Here is a 19,720-nt window from a genome sequence, read left to right as displayed (position 1 = left end):
CTACTAACGAACAAAAGGATCCACATTGAAAGTCAACATGTCCGACCCTGCTCTCCCCCGACACCTGCCCTCGGAGGAGAGTCGGGACAGCGCCAAACATTTAATGGTCGGCTGGTCCCGCCGACTTACATCTAATACGTATGGCCTAACACGTGGACACGGTTTCAAACAAAATCAAGTCATCAACTACAGCTCCATAACTCCATATAACTCCATCCAGTTTAAAGACAAATCCAACCTTTGAAAAGTTAGTGTCCATTTAAACAACTCATGCTGATCTATTAGTATACCTGATATAAATCAACTTTGCAATTAAATTACTGTTAAAATGTTGTTGTTTTATCCCTGCAAATTCTGTTTGACGTTACTGCCACTAGGTGTCTCCCCTGCTGTCCACACCCTGTTGTCAAGCAAAGTCATTCCTGGTTACAGAGAAATACGGACGGGCTGCAGAAAGTAGGGGTGTGTCACTTCATTGCCTGTCCATCGAATTCTATGTAGAGGGAAGGAGGGAGCAAGAGCCATACGCACTGCACACAAGTCTATAGAGAGGGGAGAGGGAAGCAGGAAGTGAGAGGAGAGAGTGAGCAACAGACATGCTGCATACAAGTTCATAAAGAGGGGAGAAGGAACAGGGGGAGGAAGCAGGAGCAGAGTGAGAAAGACACACGCTGCTGATAAGATTTCTATGTCACACCAGTGCTGGATTCTCAGCTACACTGCTCATTACTACTGTATAATGTATTTCATGCTGCTTCTCTGTCACGAGTTTATAAGTGCCCTATCTGATACCTAATCTGATAGGCGCTGCAATGTAGATACGTTTTTTTTTTCGTTTTCTTTAAAAAACGCTTATTTTTAATCGAGTTATAAAGATTTTTAGTTTTATGCCAATTTTTTTAAATGCCCACCTACACTATGCCATCCATATGCCCTAATAGGGCATATGGTCAAGTGTTGTCCTGATGGGACAACCCCTTTAAAGGGTAACTAAACGTTCAAGAAACTTCTGACATGTCATAGTGACATGTCAGAAGTTTTTATAGGTGGGGGACCGAGCACGGAGACCCCCACCAAACGCTAAAACTAAGCAGCAGAAGCGCTCGTGTGAGAGCTGAGCAGCTTAGTTTCTGTTCAGCTTTTTGTGGAAATCGATGTAACATGTACGGGCCCAATAGAAAGTCAATGAGCTGTACACCGGTACATTGGCTTTCCGGAAAAAGCCGAACAGAAACTAAGCAGCTTTAGCGATTGATGGGTCTCAGTACTCGGACCCCCACCAATCAAAACTTCGGACATGTCACCATGACACGTCAGTAGTTTGTTGAACGTTTAGTTAGCCTTTAACTTAACAGGCATGAAGACTTTCCTTGCCTATAATAACCATTCCAGAAATATAACAAAACGTTAAAATGCCAATTGCAAGCCTCTCAGTGAAGGAATACTAGGAAAACAATAAACTGGCTAATACTTTGTCCAGTAAACCCTGTTACTTTAAAGAGGCTCTGTCACCACATTATAAGTGTCCTGTCTCCTACATAAGGAGATCGGCGCTGTAATGTAGGTGACAGTAATGCTTTTTATTTAAAAAAACTATCTTTTTTCACAACGTTAGGAGCGATTTTGGTTTATGCTAATGAGCTTTCTTAATGCCCAAGTAGGCGTACTTTTACTTTCGACCAAGTGGGCGTTGTACAGAGGAGTGCATGACGCTGACCAATCAGCATCATGCACTCCTCTCCATTCATTTACACTGCACTAGCGATATAGATATATCGCTATGTGCAGCTACATACACAAGCCCTAACATTACTGCAGTGTCCTGATAATGAATACACATGACCATCCAGCCTGGACGTCATGTGTACTCAGAATCCTGACACTTCTGAATCTTTTTTGTGAGATTCCGTCAAGTGAAACGAAATCTCGCGAGATTACGGAGCTAAACGAGATTTCGTTTCACTTGCCGGAATCTCACAAAAAAAGATTCAGAAGTGTCAGGATTCTGAGTACACATGACGTCCAGGCTGGATGGTCATGTGTATTCATTATCAGGACACTGGATTAATGTTAATCAAGCAGAATCGCTGTGTCTGTGGCTGCAGATCATGTTCTAGTAAGAACGTGATTCTGCTGTCTAAATGAATGGAGAGGAGTGCATGATGCCGATTGGTCAGCGTCATACACTCCTCTGTACAACGCCCACTTGGTCGAAAGTAAAAAGACGCCCACTTGGGCATTAAGAAATCTCATTAGCATAAACCAAAATCGCTCCTAACGTTGAGAAAATATATCGTTTTTTTAAATAAAAAGCATTACTGTCACCTACATTACAGCGCCGATCTCCTTATATAGGAGATAGGGCACTTATAATGTGGTGACAGAGGCTCTTTAAGATCTTTACTTGCCTCGTTAAACTGATTAAAGACATAAAACAAAGGCTGACTCGGCATTTCACTTTCAGTAGTCAGGAAAGCTTCCTTCCTGACAGGCGTCTGAACATCAGATGAGGATCAACAATGGAATGTGGCTCGCTTGTCCTGTTTACTGTAAGTGCCCATGCCAGGAAAGTGAGACTAAAGGCGTCAAGCCAATCATCATGGGCTTAAGTACTTCACGGTTAGATTGACCATAAATATTCTCCACTACCCGTCAAACCTGGAACCACAGTACTTGACAGCAGATAAGAGCGACTGGGGTCATCGGAGTTGCTTCTACTCACTATTTTAATACCTCAAACACAAAATTGACTTTTTCTAGGCAGCTGTATGAGTAAAGTAAACCTAATGTACGAGACTCCAATTCTCCTAAAGGAGATTGCTCAACACTACTTACTACATCCTCGGTATCCATCTTAAACTCACAAAATGACTTCAGTCCCAAAAATATTAAAGGGTAAATAAAAACTTGAAAAAAAACGTTTGACATGTGAAAGCTAAAACAAAAGCAGCAGAAGCACTTGGGTGAGCGCTGTGTCGCTTTTGGTGTACGGACTTTCTAATGAGCCCGTACATCGCTACAAGCAAAGTCGTTTGGAACATACACCCACATTAACTTTACTGAAGTGTCTTGAGAGTGAAAAGACATCACCTCCAGCCAAGAAGCAATGTCTATTCACACTTCCAACACTTCAGTAAAGATAGTGTGGGAGTATGTGACAGCACAGAGTGATCTCGCGAGATCACGCTGTGCTGTGTAAGTCCCATAGAAACTTTACCGAAGTGTCGGGAGTGTGAATTGACATCGCGTCCTGGCTGGAGGTGATGTCTATTCACTCTCAAGACACTTCAGTAACGTTAATGTGGGCATATGCAACAGCACAGCGTGATCTCGTAAGATCACGCTGTGCTGTGAATACAAATGGACATGAATGGGGAGAAGTATATGACGCGGATTGGTCACTGATTGATCAGCGTCATACACTTCTCTTTACAATGCAAAGTTGGTAAAAAGGTAAAAACTGGCCAGTTATCCATTAAGAAACTAATTAGCATAAATCTAAAATTGTTCATAACTTGCTCAAAAATGATCTGTTTTTCAAAATAACCACTGTTATCTACATTACAGCGCCGATCAGATTATGTAGGAGATAGGGCACTTATAATCTGGTGACAGAGCCTCTTTAAAATTAAAAAAAATGCTGGAAATAGATCAGTGTGTAATGAATCTATATAATATAGGAGTTTCACTTCTTGAATTGAATTGGTGAAATAAATTAACATTTTTATGATATTCTAATTCGTTGAGAAGGACTAGTATATATAGGTATTGCCTTAAAAGTACGACCTATTACAATATAAACATAAAACCCACAGAGTGAACGCAGCAAAAAATAAACAATTATTAAACTGCAAAAATCACAAAATGTGTCGACACAAAACAAAATCTGCCAATTTTTTTTTTCCTTGCAAGAGCAGTAAAACAAAAAATAAATAAAAACGTAAAAAAATAAAAAAGCAAAAAACAGCTGCGGTGGGAGGGTGTTAGTAAATCCTCAGTAGGCCTTATACATAAAAACTGATCTGACAAAAAGTGTTAGCGTTGCCCATAGCAACCAGACTAGTTTTCATTTGATAGAGCGTTTTAAAAACCAAAAAGGTTTATGCGTTCCGTTAGACCTTTCCGTCAGAAACCGATGAACGGAAAGCCGAACGGAAACCATAGCTTCCATTTGTATCACTATTGATTTCAATGTTAATGCTTCCTTTGCAGTTGGTTTCCGTTCCATAAGGTTTCAGGGTTTTTTTTCGCAGAAACAATAACGTAGTCGACTACGCTAAAAACTGAAACTTTGCAGAACGGAATCAATGGTAATGCAAACGGAAGCTATGGTTTCCGTTTGGCTTTCCGTTCATCGGTTCCTCCGACTGAAAGGTTGAACGGAACAGATGAACGAAAGCCTGACGCTGATGTGAACAGGCCCTTACTCCTTGAAAGTTTTAGAGTAAACATCAGCACAATATCGAACACTATTATAATCTTGTGTCAAAACGGCTTTAAAAAAAAATCCCTACATTTCAGATCTTATCTTACGAGATTATGTCCAGCGCTTATCTTATGGTGAAGAGCATTTTTATTAGTTTGCAAACAAACAAGGGGACACGTTATCTTCTATAAATATTAACCTATAGGTGGCACAAGTGTTAAGGCCCTTCTACACGCTGAAGCATTTTTCGGAATGGAAATTGACCATTCCGTATTTTAGAATCCGCAGCATGTCAATTTATCTTGCGTTTCGGCTTGTGAATTGTATCTGCCTAGTGATATGGGAAAAAATCTCAACAATACCCATAGCATGAAAAGGCGCCGAAAAACGTGTGATTAGGTGGAGTTTTTACCTGAGAATTTCCTGCGCATTGCTGCAGTTTTGGTGTGTATCTTCTGCAGCAAAATACGCAACGTGTGCATGTAGCCTAAGGGCCAGTTCACACTGAGTTTTTTTGACGTGGAAAACGCACCAAAAAACGGCCGAAAATGCCTCCCATTGATTTGAAGCGGAAAAACCGGCTCGCGGGCAAAAGAAGAGACATGCCCTATCTTCGGGCATTTACGCCTCTGATCTCCCATTGACATCAATGGGAGGAAGAGAAAGCGTATTTCGCTGCGTTTTATGCCCGCGGCGCTGTTTGGCCGCGGACAAAAAACATCGCGAAAATCGGCGTGCAGGCAGAGGAAAATCTGCCTCAAAATTCCAAACGGAATTTTGAGGCAGATTTTCCTCCTGCAAAAAACTCGGTGTGAACTCACTCTTAGGCTATGTTCACACGGAGTATTTTGGGGGAGGAATATCTGCCTCAAAATTCAGTTTGGAACTTTGAGGCAGATATTCCTCTCCCTGCACGCCGATTTTCGCGGCGATTATCGCGCCGTTTTTCGTCCGCGGCCATTGAGCGCCGCGGGCATAAAACAGCGAGAAATACCCTTTCTCCTGCCTCCCATTGAAGTCAATGGTAGGTCAGAGGTGGAAGCGCCCGAAGATAGGGCATGTCGCTTCTTTTTCCCGCGAGGCAGTTTTACTGCTCGCAGGAAAAAGACGCCGACGCCTCCCATTGAAATCAATGGGAGGCGTTCTCGGGCCGTTTTTGCCGAGTTTTGCGACGCGGTTTCCGCGTCAAAAAACTCGGCAAAATACCCCGTGTGAACATAGCCTAAGGGTATGTTCACACGCACTGTTTTCAGACGTAATTCGGGCGTTTTACGCCTCGAATTACTCCTGAAAAAACGGCTCCATTACGCGTACAAACATCTGCCCAATTCTTGCAATGGGTTTTACGGTGTTCTGTTCCCACGAGGTGTTATTTTACGCGTCGCTGTCAAAACACGGCACGTAAAAAGACGCACGCGAAAAAGTGCATGTCACTTCTTGGGACATTTTAGGAGCTCCATTGAAAAACAGCTCCAATAACGTCCATAAAATACGCAAGTTGCTACAAAAACGCCTAAAAAGCAGGAGCCGTTTTCGCCTGAAAACAGCTCCGTATTTTCAGACGTTTCTGGCCACTGCGTGTGAACATACCCGAACACAGAGGCCATGCAATATTTGGCCTTCATCCACAAATATATACTGCACTTGGCAAACAATTACTAGGCTACCAAAATCCATCTTTGAGAGCGCACAGCATACCGTGTACAAAAATACAACGTAATAACTTATGCACACAACTTGTTATAAGAAAAAATTGCATGAAAATTCAACTTTGCAACTAAAAGGCGTACTCAAGCCGACCACTAATGCAAATCAAAAGTATTCTGCAAAAAACAGTTATGCAGGAGTTCAAAAAACACAAACGTCTATATTCGCTGTTGCGTGAAAATTGCAGGAAAGCTCCCATCAATTTTTGCATGAAAATAAATTGGGGATTATATATGCATATCATTTTCCATCTCCTTGCACGAACTAATTCTAATCCATTATCACAAATCCCGAAACCTAATCTAAAGCGTCAACCAATACGGATTTTTTTGTGGAACTAATTAGAAACTATTTTTTATGGCCAGTCAGTGGGAGAAACAGTCATTTCTGATTGACGAAAATAAATGTATTAGACATTCTTCTCTAGTGATAATAGTTATTGATATGACTAATGTGTGTCACTAGAGAAGCGGTCAAGGGATTTTACATTAAAGGCTATGTACAAATTGTACATTTTATTTTTTTTTTACTAAAAGTGTATTTTAGTGTTTTGTGTGACTTCGTAATTTATTTTTATTAAAAATAATTTTTACTTTTTAAGATACAGCTTCTATATATCCTGGATATTAAGAAGCGGTGTTGTGCGCGGAAACTTAAATCAGTCATGTCAGCGGGACTGACAGGTACAGTGACAGCGGGTCCACACGCAGGATCGACCTGTTATCGATCAGATCTAAATTATGAACTTAGGTGTGATCAATAACCGGTAGATCGTTCGTGTTAGACACAGGACCCACTGTCACTGAACCCGTCAGTCCTGCTGACCTGACGAATTTCAAATCAATGGCAATGCAAACGGAAGCTATGGTTTCTGTTTCCCGGTTCCGCAGACGGAAGGGTCGAAAGGAACCGATGAACGGAAGGCCAACGCTGATGTGAACAGGGCCTAAAATTTATAAACTTTATGAATGTTTGTGTGGGTGCGCGCAAGTGTTTGGTAAATAAATAAAAAGACCCTCCTGCATGTGACAATCAAAGAGCAAGCCTGCTGTCATATTGATAGGGAGGAAGGTGTGATAACGAACAAAAGTTAATGTTACCCCTCTCCCTTGAGGTCATCTGAAGCCATACAGGAATAGTAGGATCACAGATCCTCCTCCTGTCCCTGCACGCTGCCAGCACATCCCCTGCTGGTCCCCTCTCTGCTCTTCACACAAGATGACATGAGAGCTGCAAGTATATGCAGCTTCGACTTCAACTTACTCTAGCTCAGGCAAGATCCACAATCTTGAGCTAGAGCCTTTCATATCAGATACGTTCTTGGTTACTGAGGTGCCTAAGGCTGGGTTCACACGACCTATTTTCAGACGTAAACGAGGCGTATTATGCCTCGTTTTACGTCTGAAAATAGGGCTCCAATACGTCGGCAAACATCTGCCCATTCATTTGAATGGGTTTGCCGACGTACTGTGCCAACGACCTGTAATTTACGCGTCGTCATTTGACAGCTGTCAAACGACGACGCGTAAAAATACAGCCTCGGCAAAAGAAGTGCAGGGCACTTCTTTGGACGTTTTTGGAGCCGTTTTCTCATAGACCCCAATGAAAACAGCTCCAAAAACGGACGTAAAAAACGCCGCGAAAAACGTGAGTTGCTCAAAAAACGTCTGAAAATCAGGGGCTGTTTTCCCTTGAAAACAGCTCCGTATTTTCAGACGTTTTTGGTTACTACGTGTGCACATACCCTTAAAGAGACTCTGTCACCACATTATAAGTGCCCTATCTCCTATATAAGGAGATCGGCGCTGTACTGTAGGTGACAGTAATGCTTTTTATTTAAAAAAAACTATATTTTTTCACAACGTTAGGAGCGATTTTGGTTTATGCTAATAAGCTTTCTTAATGCCCAAGTGGGCGTACTTTTACTTTCGACCAAGTGGGCGTTGTACAGAGGAGTGCATGACGCTGAACAATCGGCATCATTCACTCCTCTCCATTCATTTACACTGCACTAGCGATATAGTTATATCACTATGTGCAGCCTCATACACAAACACTAACATTACTACAGTGTCCTGATAATGAATACACATGACCATCCAGCCTGGACGTCATGTGTACTCAGAATCCTGACACTTCTGACTCTTTTTTTGTGAGATTCCGGCAAGTGAAACCAAATCTCGCGAGATTACGGAGCTAAACGAGATTTCACTGTATGGTCATGTGTATTCATTATCAGGCCACTGTAGTAATGTTAAGGCTTGTGTATGTAGCTGCACATATAGATATATCACTATCGCTAGTGCAGTGTAAATGAATGGAGAGGAGTGCATGATGCCGATTGGTCAGCGTCATGCACTCCCCTGTACAACGCCCACTTGGTCGAAAGTAAAAGTACGCCCACTTGGGCCATTAAGAAACTCATTAGCATAAACCAAAATCGCTCCTAACGTTGTGAAAATAGATCGTTTTTTTAAATAAAAAGCATTACTGTCACCTACATTACAGCGCCGATCTCCTTATATAGGAGACAGGGCACTTATAATGTGGTGACAGAGCCTCTTTAAGACTAATGAGATGCGTCCTTGGCGAGAAATATTAAAGCGGTTCTCTAGGAATAAAATCTATGGCCTACCCTTAAGATACCCTTCCAATCAAATGTTGATAGGCTATAGCCTGCGGGTCAGCCGCCAATCAGGACAATGAACCTGCAATATACTTGAAACTAAAGACCCTATTACAATCGTTTGCTCCTGTCACAAGGATCTATGGATGGAGACTAGCAGTCATTACTCCCATCTCTTGTCCCCATACATTAGGTCAGCAGCGCGTCTCCCTGTTTACACGGGGAGATGTGCTCCCGACAATGATAATATTAAACTTTTTTTGCTCATTCATTTGCTGATCGCTGCCCCATTTAGAGAGGCCAATCATCGGTGACGAGTGTTCTACGAATGCTTGTCTGCCCTATAATCGCCCAGTGTAAAACCCCCTTAAGGCCTGAGGTAAACGTTAGTGACAACACAGAAGTGCTGGTACGTGGAAATACAACCTACATGGTTTAGGCCCCGAAGTTGTCGCAATACAAAGCTGCGGCTTTGATGCTTCGTAGCTCCTTGCAAGAGCAGAAACGCAGAAATGTGGTCCACGCCTTACAGCAAATTATAAAATGTACTATTAGGCCTTATTCACACAAACGTGTATTACGTCCATGATACGTCGCACGGACCTATGTTAGTGAATGGGGCCGTTTAGACTGTCAGTGAATTTCACGCAGCGTATGTGCGCTGAGTAAAATTCACGACATGTCCTATACTTGGCCGTTTTTCGCGCATCACGCACCCATTGAAGTCAATGGGTGCGTGAAAGTCGCGCACGGCACACGGAAGCACTTCCGTGTGACGCGTGTGATTCACGCAACAGTAGATAAAGAAATAAAGGAAGAAATAAAAACACTTCCTTCATTTCTTTTTCTAAACTTCCAAACCGTGTGTCATAAGCATGGCATATGCGTGAAAATTACGCAGCACATACTGATGACACACGCAACTGCAACGCGCAGAAAACGCACACATTCGTATGAATAAGGCCTTAAATGGCTAGGACGATCCAAAGTAGAAAAGGTTATGTCGGGAGAGAACTGAACCTCAACCCAATCTATCAGGTAAGCCAACAGTATACACAGCAATATCAGATCACGTTGGGTAGTTGTACAGTCTGCTCCTAGAGGCTGGCAATGTTCGGTCAAGGTGATATGACACCAACTTCTTTATTCGTTATCTAAAGCCACGGAGCCACTTATACGATTTTACTTTAAACCCAGGAGCCTGACAGCACTTGTGCCTCCAAATATCTAAAGCCATCACGCAACACGGATCCAAGGGAAGATTTGTGCTGTTCTAATTCCCAGTGATTATAGATGAAATATGAGGGTATCTTTACACAGCTTACTTTCGGACGTTTTTCGGACCGTAAACAGCCGAAAAACGGTCGGAATATTGTAAGCAGAACGCCTCCAAACATCTGCCCATTGATTTTAATGGGAAAAAAGCCAGTGAAAAAGAAGTGCATGTCACTTCTTGAGCAGTTTTTGGAGCAGTTTTCCCTTAACTCCATAGAAAAACAGCTCCAAAAACAGCCGTAAAAAACGCAGCGAAAAACGTGAGTTTGATTAAAAAAAATGGCTGAAAATCAGGAGCAGTTTTCCCTTGAAAACAGCTCCGTATTTTCAGACGTTTTTTAGTAAGCGTGTGAACATAGCCTAAGACGTAAACTTTGTTAAACGGTTCAGCGTTTCCGGAAGGGTTTTTTGATTTGGTACTTTTTTTTTCAAAATACAAAGCGTTTTGTATTTTGGCATTTTTGGGGCCAGTTGGGTTTTTCATCAGTTATTTATTATTTTTACGCAGTATGGTCTGGGTTTGGTGTTTTTTCCATGGGACTTCAAAAACACCAAGAAAATGGCATGTACAAAATGACACTAAATAAACATGCGTTTTAAAACACTGAAGTAAAAAAAATATATACAATACAGGTTGGTAACTAATATCTTAAGTTTACATCATATCCTGCTCAAGGAAATTGCAATCTCTCACATTTCTAATAACGAACCATTAGGAACACACTCGACAACTGAACAAACATGACCACAGCTAAAATACTATTTTTGAGTGACTGGTCACCAATATTCGAAAGTTTGATTATGGTAGATCACAGCTGCGCTGTCCGAGGGATCATCCCAAATACTGGTTCCATAGCATGCTGTACAGTAGTGTGCACATGCCTTCAATTTTATAGGGATGGTGGTTCTTATGGTTTCCGTGTAAATCCATAAGGGAAAAAATAAAAAAATAAAAAAATTGATGCATAAAAAAAATAAAAAAAAATCTACAAAGCGTAAGGTGAGGGCTACACTGCGACTTTGGCCAAGACACAGGTCGCAGGTCCAAAGATCGTTGCGTTATCACAGTGTTGCACTGGCTGCATCGCAGTAATATAAGCGAGTGTGGCCACATTGCAACTCCCAGGTTACCACGACAATACAGCCGCAAAAAATCCAAACAAATCGGATTTCTTGTGATTGTCGTGACGCGGTCGTGGTAACCTGTGGGTCGCAACGTGGCTACATGCTCTTGCATAAGGGCCTGTGCACATCTGTGCTGGAGGCTCCGTTAGGGGCCTCCCTCACAGATCCGCCCGAAAATACAGGAAACAATAGCGTAGCATGCTACGCTACTGTTTCCAGTAAAACCACGGACACCCCAACAGAACCCAAAAATTCTATCGGTTCTGTCAGCCGCCGGTGGTGTTCATAGTGCAACGGATCCGGCACTTTCGGTTATGCCCTTGTTCTACTCCCCTGACGGAGCAGAACAATGGAATAGCACAACGCGAATGTGAACTAGGCCTTAGAATATATAGAAAATGAGTCGTTAGCAAATAGTATGACATACTATTGAGCAAATTTACCCATCATAGGTATGTGAGTTGTTTGCCATTCTGTCCAAAATCAAAACAAGTTCTTTCTCCAAGTCACAAACTCAACTGATAAAAAGAACGTTACTTCAAAGAATACAAAACACACATTACAGGACTGTCCCCGATTCACCGCACAGAGGGATTTTACCGAAGGACACGGACACATCACACTACACAATGACAGCGAACACGGTATTATCCATCAGTCACATTTTATAACCATATTAGATTATCTACACCGAGCAATTACTGATACAGGGCAAGCGATAACAAGCGGTCGTAAAGACAATCACCTTTGTAAATGCGATAAAAAAAAATGAGGTTGACGATTTGGCATACTAAAGAAGATTTTTCTCCTTATGGTCTGTTTATTCACATCAGCGTTGCTTTCTGTTGAGGGGGTTCTGTCAGAGGTTTCCATCGGGGGAACCCCTCAACGGAAAGGCAACCGGAAACCTCCACTTCCGTTTGCATCACCGTTGAGCTCAATGGTGACGGAAACCTAGCTAATGGTTTCCGTTTATCACCGTTGTGACAGGGTTCCGTTGTTATGACTGAATCAAAATCGCTAATGATTCCATCAAGAACGGAACCCTGTCACAACGGTGACAGATGGAAACCATTAGCTAGGTTTTCGTCACCATTGAGATCAATAGAAGTTTCCGTTTGCCTTTCCGCTGAGTGGTTAACCCGACGAAACCCCTCAGCGGAAAGCGTCGGTGATGTGAACGCAGCCTTAGAAGACACAGCTCCGATACACATACTGTAACGAGTCGTGCACCTGTGTTCATCACATGATTATAGACAGAATTCTATCCACTGGAAACATTCAGTATGAACATTTATTGTTTAACAACAAGCAGAGATCTTGAAGACTTAATTACAGAATGTCAGTTAGAAAATTGTATAACTTTTTATTATACAAAAAAATAACATTAAACTGGACAATTCCTTTGAAATAAAAAAAAATAATTCTCTAATCAGCCATTCCATAGTCGTTTCCATTTCAGTGATAAAAACAGTGAAAACCATTATGACTACTACAGCTCTAGTCGTAACAGCTTTTCTAGAGCGACAGATTTCCCATTCAGAAAGTTAGGAAACTTTTGCAAAACAGAAGTTTGGTATTAGAATTATTTAGGGTTAGGCCACATTCAGATGGTTGGAATGCATTTTAGTGTCCGTATTATGGCCACAAATCCTGGCTGGACTGTGGGTGTAGTGGCTCGAACGAACAGCATCATAGGAATTGATCATGTTATTAGTTTTGATCATTAGACACCTGATCAGACCAAGATTGACAGCCGTAATACGGACACAAACTATTTATTTTTTATTTTTTTTAAGCCGAACCGGATATTCTCTTGCCACTCCCATTATTTCTACAGGTTCGATGCTAGAAATTCAGGCAATGTAATTTAGGGTATGTTCACACGGCCTATTTACGGACGTAAATCGGGCGTTTTTGCCCCGAATTACGTCTGAAAATAGCGCTGACAAACATCTGCCCATTGAAAGCAATGGGCAGACGTTTGTCTGTTCACACGAGGCGTATATTTACGCGCCGCTGTCAAATGACGGCGCGTAAATAGACGCCCGCGTCAAAGAAGTGACCTGTCACTTCTTTGGCCGTAATTGGAGCCGTTATTCATTGACTCCAATGAATAGCAGCGCTAATTACGGCCGTAATTGACGCGGCGTTCAAGCGCCTGCACATGCCGGTACGGCTGAAATTACGGGGATGTTTTCAGGCTGAAACATCCCCGTAATTTCAGCCGTTACGGACCCCCGCCGTGTGAACATACCCTAACCGATTTGAAGGACACAAGACTGACAGAAGGTTTCACGGCTGCTAAGGAGGGTTAGATTTGATTGCAGCCCTCTAAGGCCATATTCACACAGCTTATTGTCAGGCGTAATTCAGAGAATGAAATGCTCGTATTACACTCCGAAATACACTTAACCCCTTAATGACCGCCGATTAGCCTTTTCATGGCGGTCATTAATGGGATTTATTCTACAGCGCCGATATTCCACGGCGCTGCATAAGAATAATGTAAACAGAGCAAGGAGCCGTGAAATGTCCCTGCTCTCAGCTGCTAGAGGCAGCTGAGGGCGTCCCTGCTCGACCGGGTGAGATCGATATTAGTATCGATCTCAGCCGTTTAACCCCTCAGATGCGGTGCTGAATAGCGTGCACCGCATCTGAGTGGTTTTGGAGAGAGAGAGGGAGGGAGTTCCCTCTCATCCAACCGACACCCGGCGATAAGATCACCGAGTGTCTGTATCTCCGATGGCAGCCGGGGGCCTAATAAAGGCCCCCAGGTCTGCCTGTAGCGAATGCCTGCTAGATCATGCCAGAAGCATGTACTAGCAGATGCCTGTCCGTTTTAAACGGACAGGCAGTAATACACTGCAATACAAAAGTATTGAAGTGTATTATAATAGCGATCGGATGATCGCATATTAAAGTCCCCTAGTGGGACTAGTAAAAAAGGTAAAAAAAGTGGAAGTTAATTTAAAAAAAGTGAAAAAAAAAATGAAAAACCCACTTTTTCCCATTACAAACTGCTTTACTATTACAAAAACACAATAAAGCAAAAAAGTTACACATATTTGGTATCGCCACGTCCGTAACGACCCCGACTATAAAGCTGTTACATTATTTAACCCGCACTGTGAACGCCGTAAAAAATAAAATAAAAAGAATGAAAGAATGGAAGAATTGCTGTTTTCTGTTAATCCTGACTTTGATAAAAAGTGATCAAAAAGTCGCATCTACTCTCAAATGGTACCAATAAAAACTACAAGTCGTCCTGCAAAAAACAAGACCTTATACAACTATGTCGACGCAAAAATACAAAAAGTTATAGCTCTTCGAATGTGACATTGTAAAAATGTAAAAAATGGCTTGGCCATTAGGGCCCAGAATGCAAGCAGGGGGAAGGGGTTAAAATACACCTGCAAACACCTTCCCATCGATGATTTCAATGGGAAATATACTGTGCAGTTCATACAAGGCAAATTTTTAAGCTACAGAATTAAACAAAGCCTCGGAAAAAATACGCTATGTAAGAAAGAATGTCACTTCCCAGCTGATTTTTCCCATTTTCCATTGACACATCAAAAAACGCTTCAAAAATACGCCTCAAATTAAGTTCCAAAAAACGCTTCCATAAACAAAAAACCCTTTTAAAATAAACTCCAAAAATGCCTGGATTTCAGAGGCGGTTTTCTCTTGGAATCAGCCTCGTGTTTTTCAGCCTGAACATAAGCCGTGTGTACATGGCGTTACGGCTCACGAATATGTTGCGGAAAAGATGCGGAACTTACGCAACGTTTACGCAACATAAGCGGACATGCTGCAGATTGCGAATAGGCACCGCAGGTCAGTTTCCACACGTGTTCTCTGCTGATTTTTCCCGTAGTGCGCAAGAGATTGTAGAAATCTTATCCACTTTGCTGTTACTGTAATACGCTGCGGAATTTCTATACACAATTCCTACAGCATTCACGCAACGTGTGCAGGAGCACCACAGGCAGCATTCTCATGCGGTGGCCAATGGTCGCACGATTTTGCCAGCAATGCCACAGTGTTACCAGCAAAATCGTGCAAACATTGGCCACCACATGTGTGTGGTTTCGTCTACATGCAGGCAGCGCAGCGTGAGAATGCTCATATACCGAACACACCATAGCAGAGGTAGTGAAATTCATGAACAGATTTGTCCTGCAGAAGAAATAAATAGCAGACAGCAACTTCCCTGGGGAAAGTCAGCTGATTGCTGGAGGTGCGAGAATGCGGACAATCCCTTTGGCATCAGACACTGGAATTTATTTATTTTTGCCCATTTTAGGCTGGGTTCACACAGAGTTTTTTGGCGCGGAAACTGCTCCGCAAAACTCGCCAAAAAACGGCTGAAAATGCCTTCCATTGATTTCAATGGGAGGCGGGGGGCGGTAAAACCGGCTCGCTGGAAAAAGAAGGGACATGCCCTATCTTCGCGCAATTACGCCTCTGACCTCCCATTGACATCAATGGGAGGCAGAGAAAGCGCATTTCGCAGCGTTTTATACCCACAGCGCTCAATAGCTGCGGGCGAAAAACGCAGTGAAAATCGGCGTGCAGGGAGAGGAAAATCTGTCTCAAACTTCCAAACTGAATTTTGAGGCAGATTTTCCGCCTGCAAAAAACTGTGTGAACCCGGCCTATTAGAGTGCAATGCTCTTTTATGATCATGAAGAATCATCAGTATTAGGGCTTATTCAGACGAACGTATAATAGGTCCGTGCTACGCGCGATTTTCACGCGCGTCGCACGGACCTATGTTAGTGAATGAGGCCGTTCAGACTGTTAGTGATTTTCACGCAGCGTGCGTCCGCTGCGTAAAACTCACGACATGTCCTACATTTGCCTGTTTTTCGCGCATCACGCACCCATTGAAGTCAATGGGTGCGTGAAGACCGCGTACGACACACGGACGCACTTCCGTGTGCCGTGTGTGATGCGCGCTACAGTAGTCAAAACTATGAATGAAAACAGAAAAGCACCACGTGCTTTTCTGTTTACAAACAGAGTGTCATCATGATGGCGGCTGCGCGAAAATCACGCAGCCACGCACCATATGCTGATGACACACGGAGCTTTGGTGGACATTTTGCGCGCGCAAAACGCACACGCTCGTGTGAATCCGGCCTAAGTCCAAAGGTCTAAAGAAAAGCATGGCAACTGTAACATCAGCAAAGATGGGATCACTTATCACTACTATAAAAGGAGGTATTTATATATGCGAGGCTGCCACTGCTTCACACTGGCGAGGGTGGCACAGGGCTGGGGACTGGTGCTATACAGTCCGGCAGTATGAACATAATACACGGATTGTTCCACCTCTGCATGGAAAACTCTGATTGTTCTGCAGGAAGACTTCTTACATCACATTCATCAGCATCAATGTCCTTTTATTCTGCATAGAATATTAACTACATAAATAAAAGATACATTCAGTGTGACTACAAATCAAAGTCAGATGGACACATTTTAATCCATTCAAAGTAAAATCAATCAAAAATAAAATAAAAACGTAACAAGATTACATTCCTGTCATGTCACATCCGTGTGTAAACATCTAACAGGACAGGTCCTTCTTAGGTTTCGTTCACATCGCGTCAGGGCTCCGTTCAGGCTTTCTGTTGGAGCTTTCCATTAAAACGTAACCCTGACGGAAACAGACAGAAGTCATAGGTTTCCGTTTGCATCACCATTGATTTCAATAGTGACTGATCCGGTGGAAATGGTTTCCGTTTATCTTAGTTGTGCGAGGATTCTGTCGTTTTGACGGAATCAATACCATAGTCGACTACGGTATCTGCCACATGTAAACATACTTTTAGTGGGCAGAAATGAGGTTCAGGACATATACATATTCTCTCCCAGAGTCACCTCAGCCAGTCAGAACATGAGACAACATGGCTCTTAAGGCCCTCTTACACAGACTCGTCCTGGGCCGTGTAATCGAGCGCCGATCAACGCAACGGCACTCGTTTGCTCCTGTCACAATGAGCTATGAATCGGGACGAGCAGTCGTTACTCCGGACGCTCGTCCCCATACATTATCATCATGTCGGCAGCGCGTCTTTCTGTTTACACAGGGTGATGTGCTGCCGACAACGATAACATTTTACACTATTAAAACGATACAATCAGCCGATGAACAAGCGTTTGTCCGATGATTGGCCCGTGCAAAAGGGCCTTTAGACTTATTTAAAGAACCTCTGACATCACACAGATCTAATGGATTCTGGATACACAACTATCAGAGTGCTCTGTGCTCCTGATTGGCTGAGAGGCAGCGAGTGTTACCGGCATATCGCATGTGCCTAATCTTGACCAGCTCGAAGAGTTTCTTTACCATGCGCTAATAAAGCTAAGACCTGGAATAGCATCAGGTGCCAGATAAGGAGCTGCTGACAAGACTCCAAAGCCATTTATTACAGACCATGTTATATAATTTTGCTTATGTACAACCTGGCTACCAGACCCGTGTCTTAGTACTAGTCACAGGCAGCCGTCACGGCAAAAAAAACGAGTCACAGGCACCCGTCACGGCAAAAAAAGGGTCACAGGCACCCGGCACGACAAAGAAAAGCCACAGGCAACCGTCACGGCAAAGAAAAGCCACAGGCACCCCGGCACGGCAAAAAAAGGGTCACAGGCACCCGGCACGGCAAAGAAAAGCCACAGGCAACCGTCACGGCAAAGAAAAGCCACAGGCACCCCGGCACGGCAAAGAAAAGCCACAGGCACCCCGGCACGGCAAAGAAAAGCCACAGGCACCCCGGCACGGCAAAGAAAAGCCACAGGCACCCCGGCACGGCAAAGAAAAGCCACAGGCACCCCGGCACGGCAAAGAAAAGCCACAGGCACCCCGGCACGGCAAAGAAAAGCCACAGGCACCCCGGCACGGCAAAGAAAAGCCACAGGCACCCCGGCACGGCAAAGAAAAGCCACAGGCACCCCGGCACGGCAAAGAATAGCCACAGGCACCCCGGCACGGCAAAGAATAGCCACAGGCACCCCGGCACGGCAAAGAATAGCCACAGGCACCCCGGCACGGCAAAGAAAAGCCACAGGCACCCCGGCACGGCAAAGAAAAGCCACAGGCACCCCGGCACGGCAAAGAAAAGCCACAGGCACCCCGGCACGGCAAAGAATAGCCACAGGCACCCCGGCACGGCAAAGAAAAGCCACAGGCACCCCGGCACGGCAAAGAAAAGCCACAGGCACGGCAAAGAAAAAGCCACAGGCAGCCGTCATGGTAAAAAAAAAAGTGTCACAGGCACACGGCACGTCAGTGATGGACAAGGGGCAGCTATGACATTTTCAATGATTTTTAGGAGGCTAAAGTTATATGTGGCGGCACGTGACTAGAGCGCCCCTCTTATCATGGCCAGTACAGGAATAAATGTAGAAATCCACAAGTCAAGCAGGAACGTCACTGACAGGACAAGCTGAGACTTATACACAGGAAAGCCACAGGTTGTCAATGCCCACAGGATGCCACTGCCAAGCAACCAGCCCTGGAGCCCTGCATGCCGCTACCTGGCGTCAACACATGCCATACCTATCCTGACACATCCAGAGACCGCACCCAGCCCTCCTCCCGCACACCCACCTGCTCTGCCCGCCACACCTACCGCTTCTTAGGGATAGAAGGAGCTACAGGGGCCTTGCACTCGTTAGGAGCAAGAGCTGCAGTTGTCCCGGCCTGCAAGTGTCCGGAGATGATCCTCAACCTGCGCTGAGAACAGGCAGACACCGGGGATCCCTGGGCGGCCGCCATGCTTCCGTGTTGTGCGGCGGAGGGGGGCCTAGGGGAGAGGTCACAGCGTGGGCACTCTGTGGCTTCCCATCATGCAGCGCGAAGCCCGTTACTAAGCAACCGGAGAACGCTAAAGTCTCCTACTCTCACTGGTCCTCGCTTCCTTGTTCACCTGCTGGGGACACGAGTCACGTGATCTATATATTTCGGCGCCTTCCGATTTGATGTCATTTCACAAGCAGGGCGTCGTGTGCGCGTTGTGTAACGCCGGGAAACGGTGCACAGTTATTACTGCTTGTTACAGCCAGCGGCAGTGTAATATAGCGGCGAGGAAAGAACCTTCTCTCTGTAGAAGGAGGAGAATTTCCTGTCAAAAAGAATGTCGCAACGTTGTAGAATACAGCGACTCCTCGCAAGAAGACCACCCCTCTATCCACACCAAATTTCCTGTGACAGATCCCATCATATACTATGTATACTGGCCATCTATGAGAGAACCACCGCTCCTGAAAGAAATTTTGTGTGGTCGTCTCAAAGAGGTTTCAGTATCCCTGAATGGCAGGAGGCAGAACTTGAAGCTCCTGTGCCCCATTAAAAATCTGGACAGGGCCCCCACCTATCATGTGCCATATATAATACTGGTGTCTTCTTATGTGGCAGAGGGGACTTTGGACCTTCTCAGGCACCAGTGCCCGACTGCAACTGCTACCTCTGCCCCCAATACATCTACGCCCCTGGTCTATGTGTTTTCCATTTAAAAAAAAATACTGCAACTATGAAACCAGAGCGT

At 44.1% G+C, this 19,720-nt stretch overlaps 1 protein-coding gene across 2 annotated transcripts in view; it reads right to left on the bottom strand.

Annotated features, from left to right (window-relative positions):
- AGPS (alkylglycerone phosphate synthase) overlaps window positions 1-19,223 on the bottom strand; it is a 189,270-nt gene extending 170,047 nt beyond the window's left edge. The window contains exon 1 of one of the 2 annotated variants that reach the window (XM_075829511.1): window positions 18,806-19,223. In XM_075829511.1, coding sequence (XP_075685626.1) covers window positions 18,806-18,951 — 146 coding nt within the window. In that variant the 5' untranslated portion in view covers window positions 18,952-19,223. The remainder of the gene's footprint in view (window positions 1-18,805) is intronic. The other variant, XM_075829510.1, reaches the window with a different exon arrangement.
- Between the last annotated feature and the right edge of the window lie 497 nt (window positions 19,224-19,720).

This window comes from Rhinoderma darwinii, chromosome 6 (assembly GCF_050947455.1).
Source record: "Rhinoderma darwinii isolate aRhiDar2 chromosome 6, aRhiDar2.hap1, whole genome shotgun sequence".
Taxonomy (NCBI): domain Eukaryota; kingdom Metazoa; phylum Chordata; class Amphibia; order Anura; family Rhinodermatidae; genus Rhinoderma; species Rhinoderma darwinii.
The sequence above is the reverse complement of the archived record's forward strand: the minus strand, read 5'-3'. Positions and strand labels throughout refer to the sequence as shown.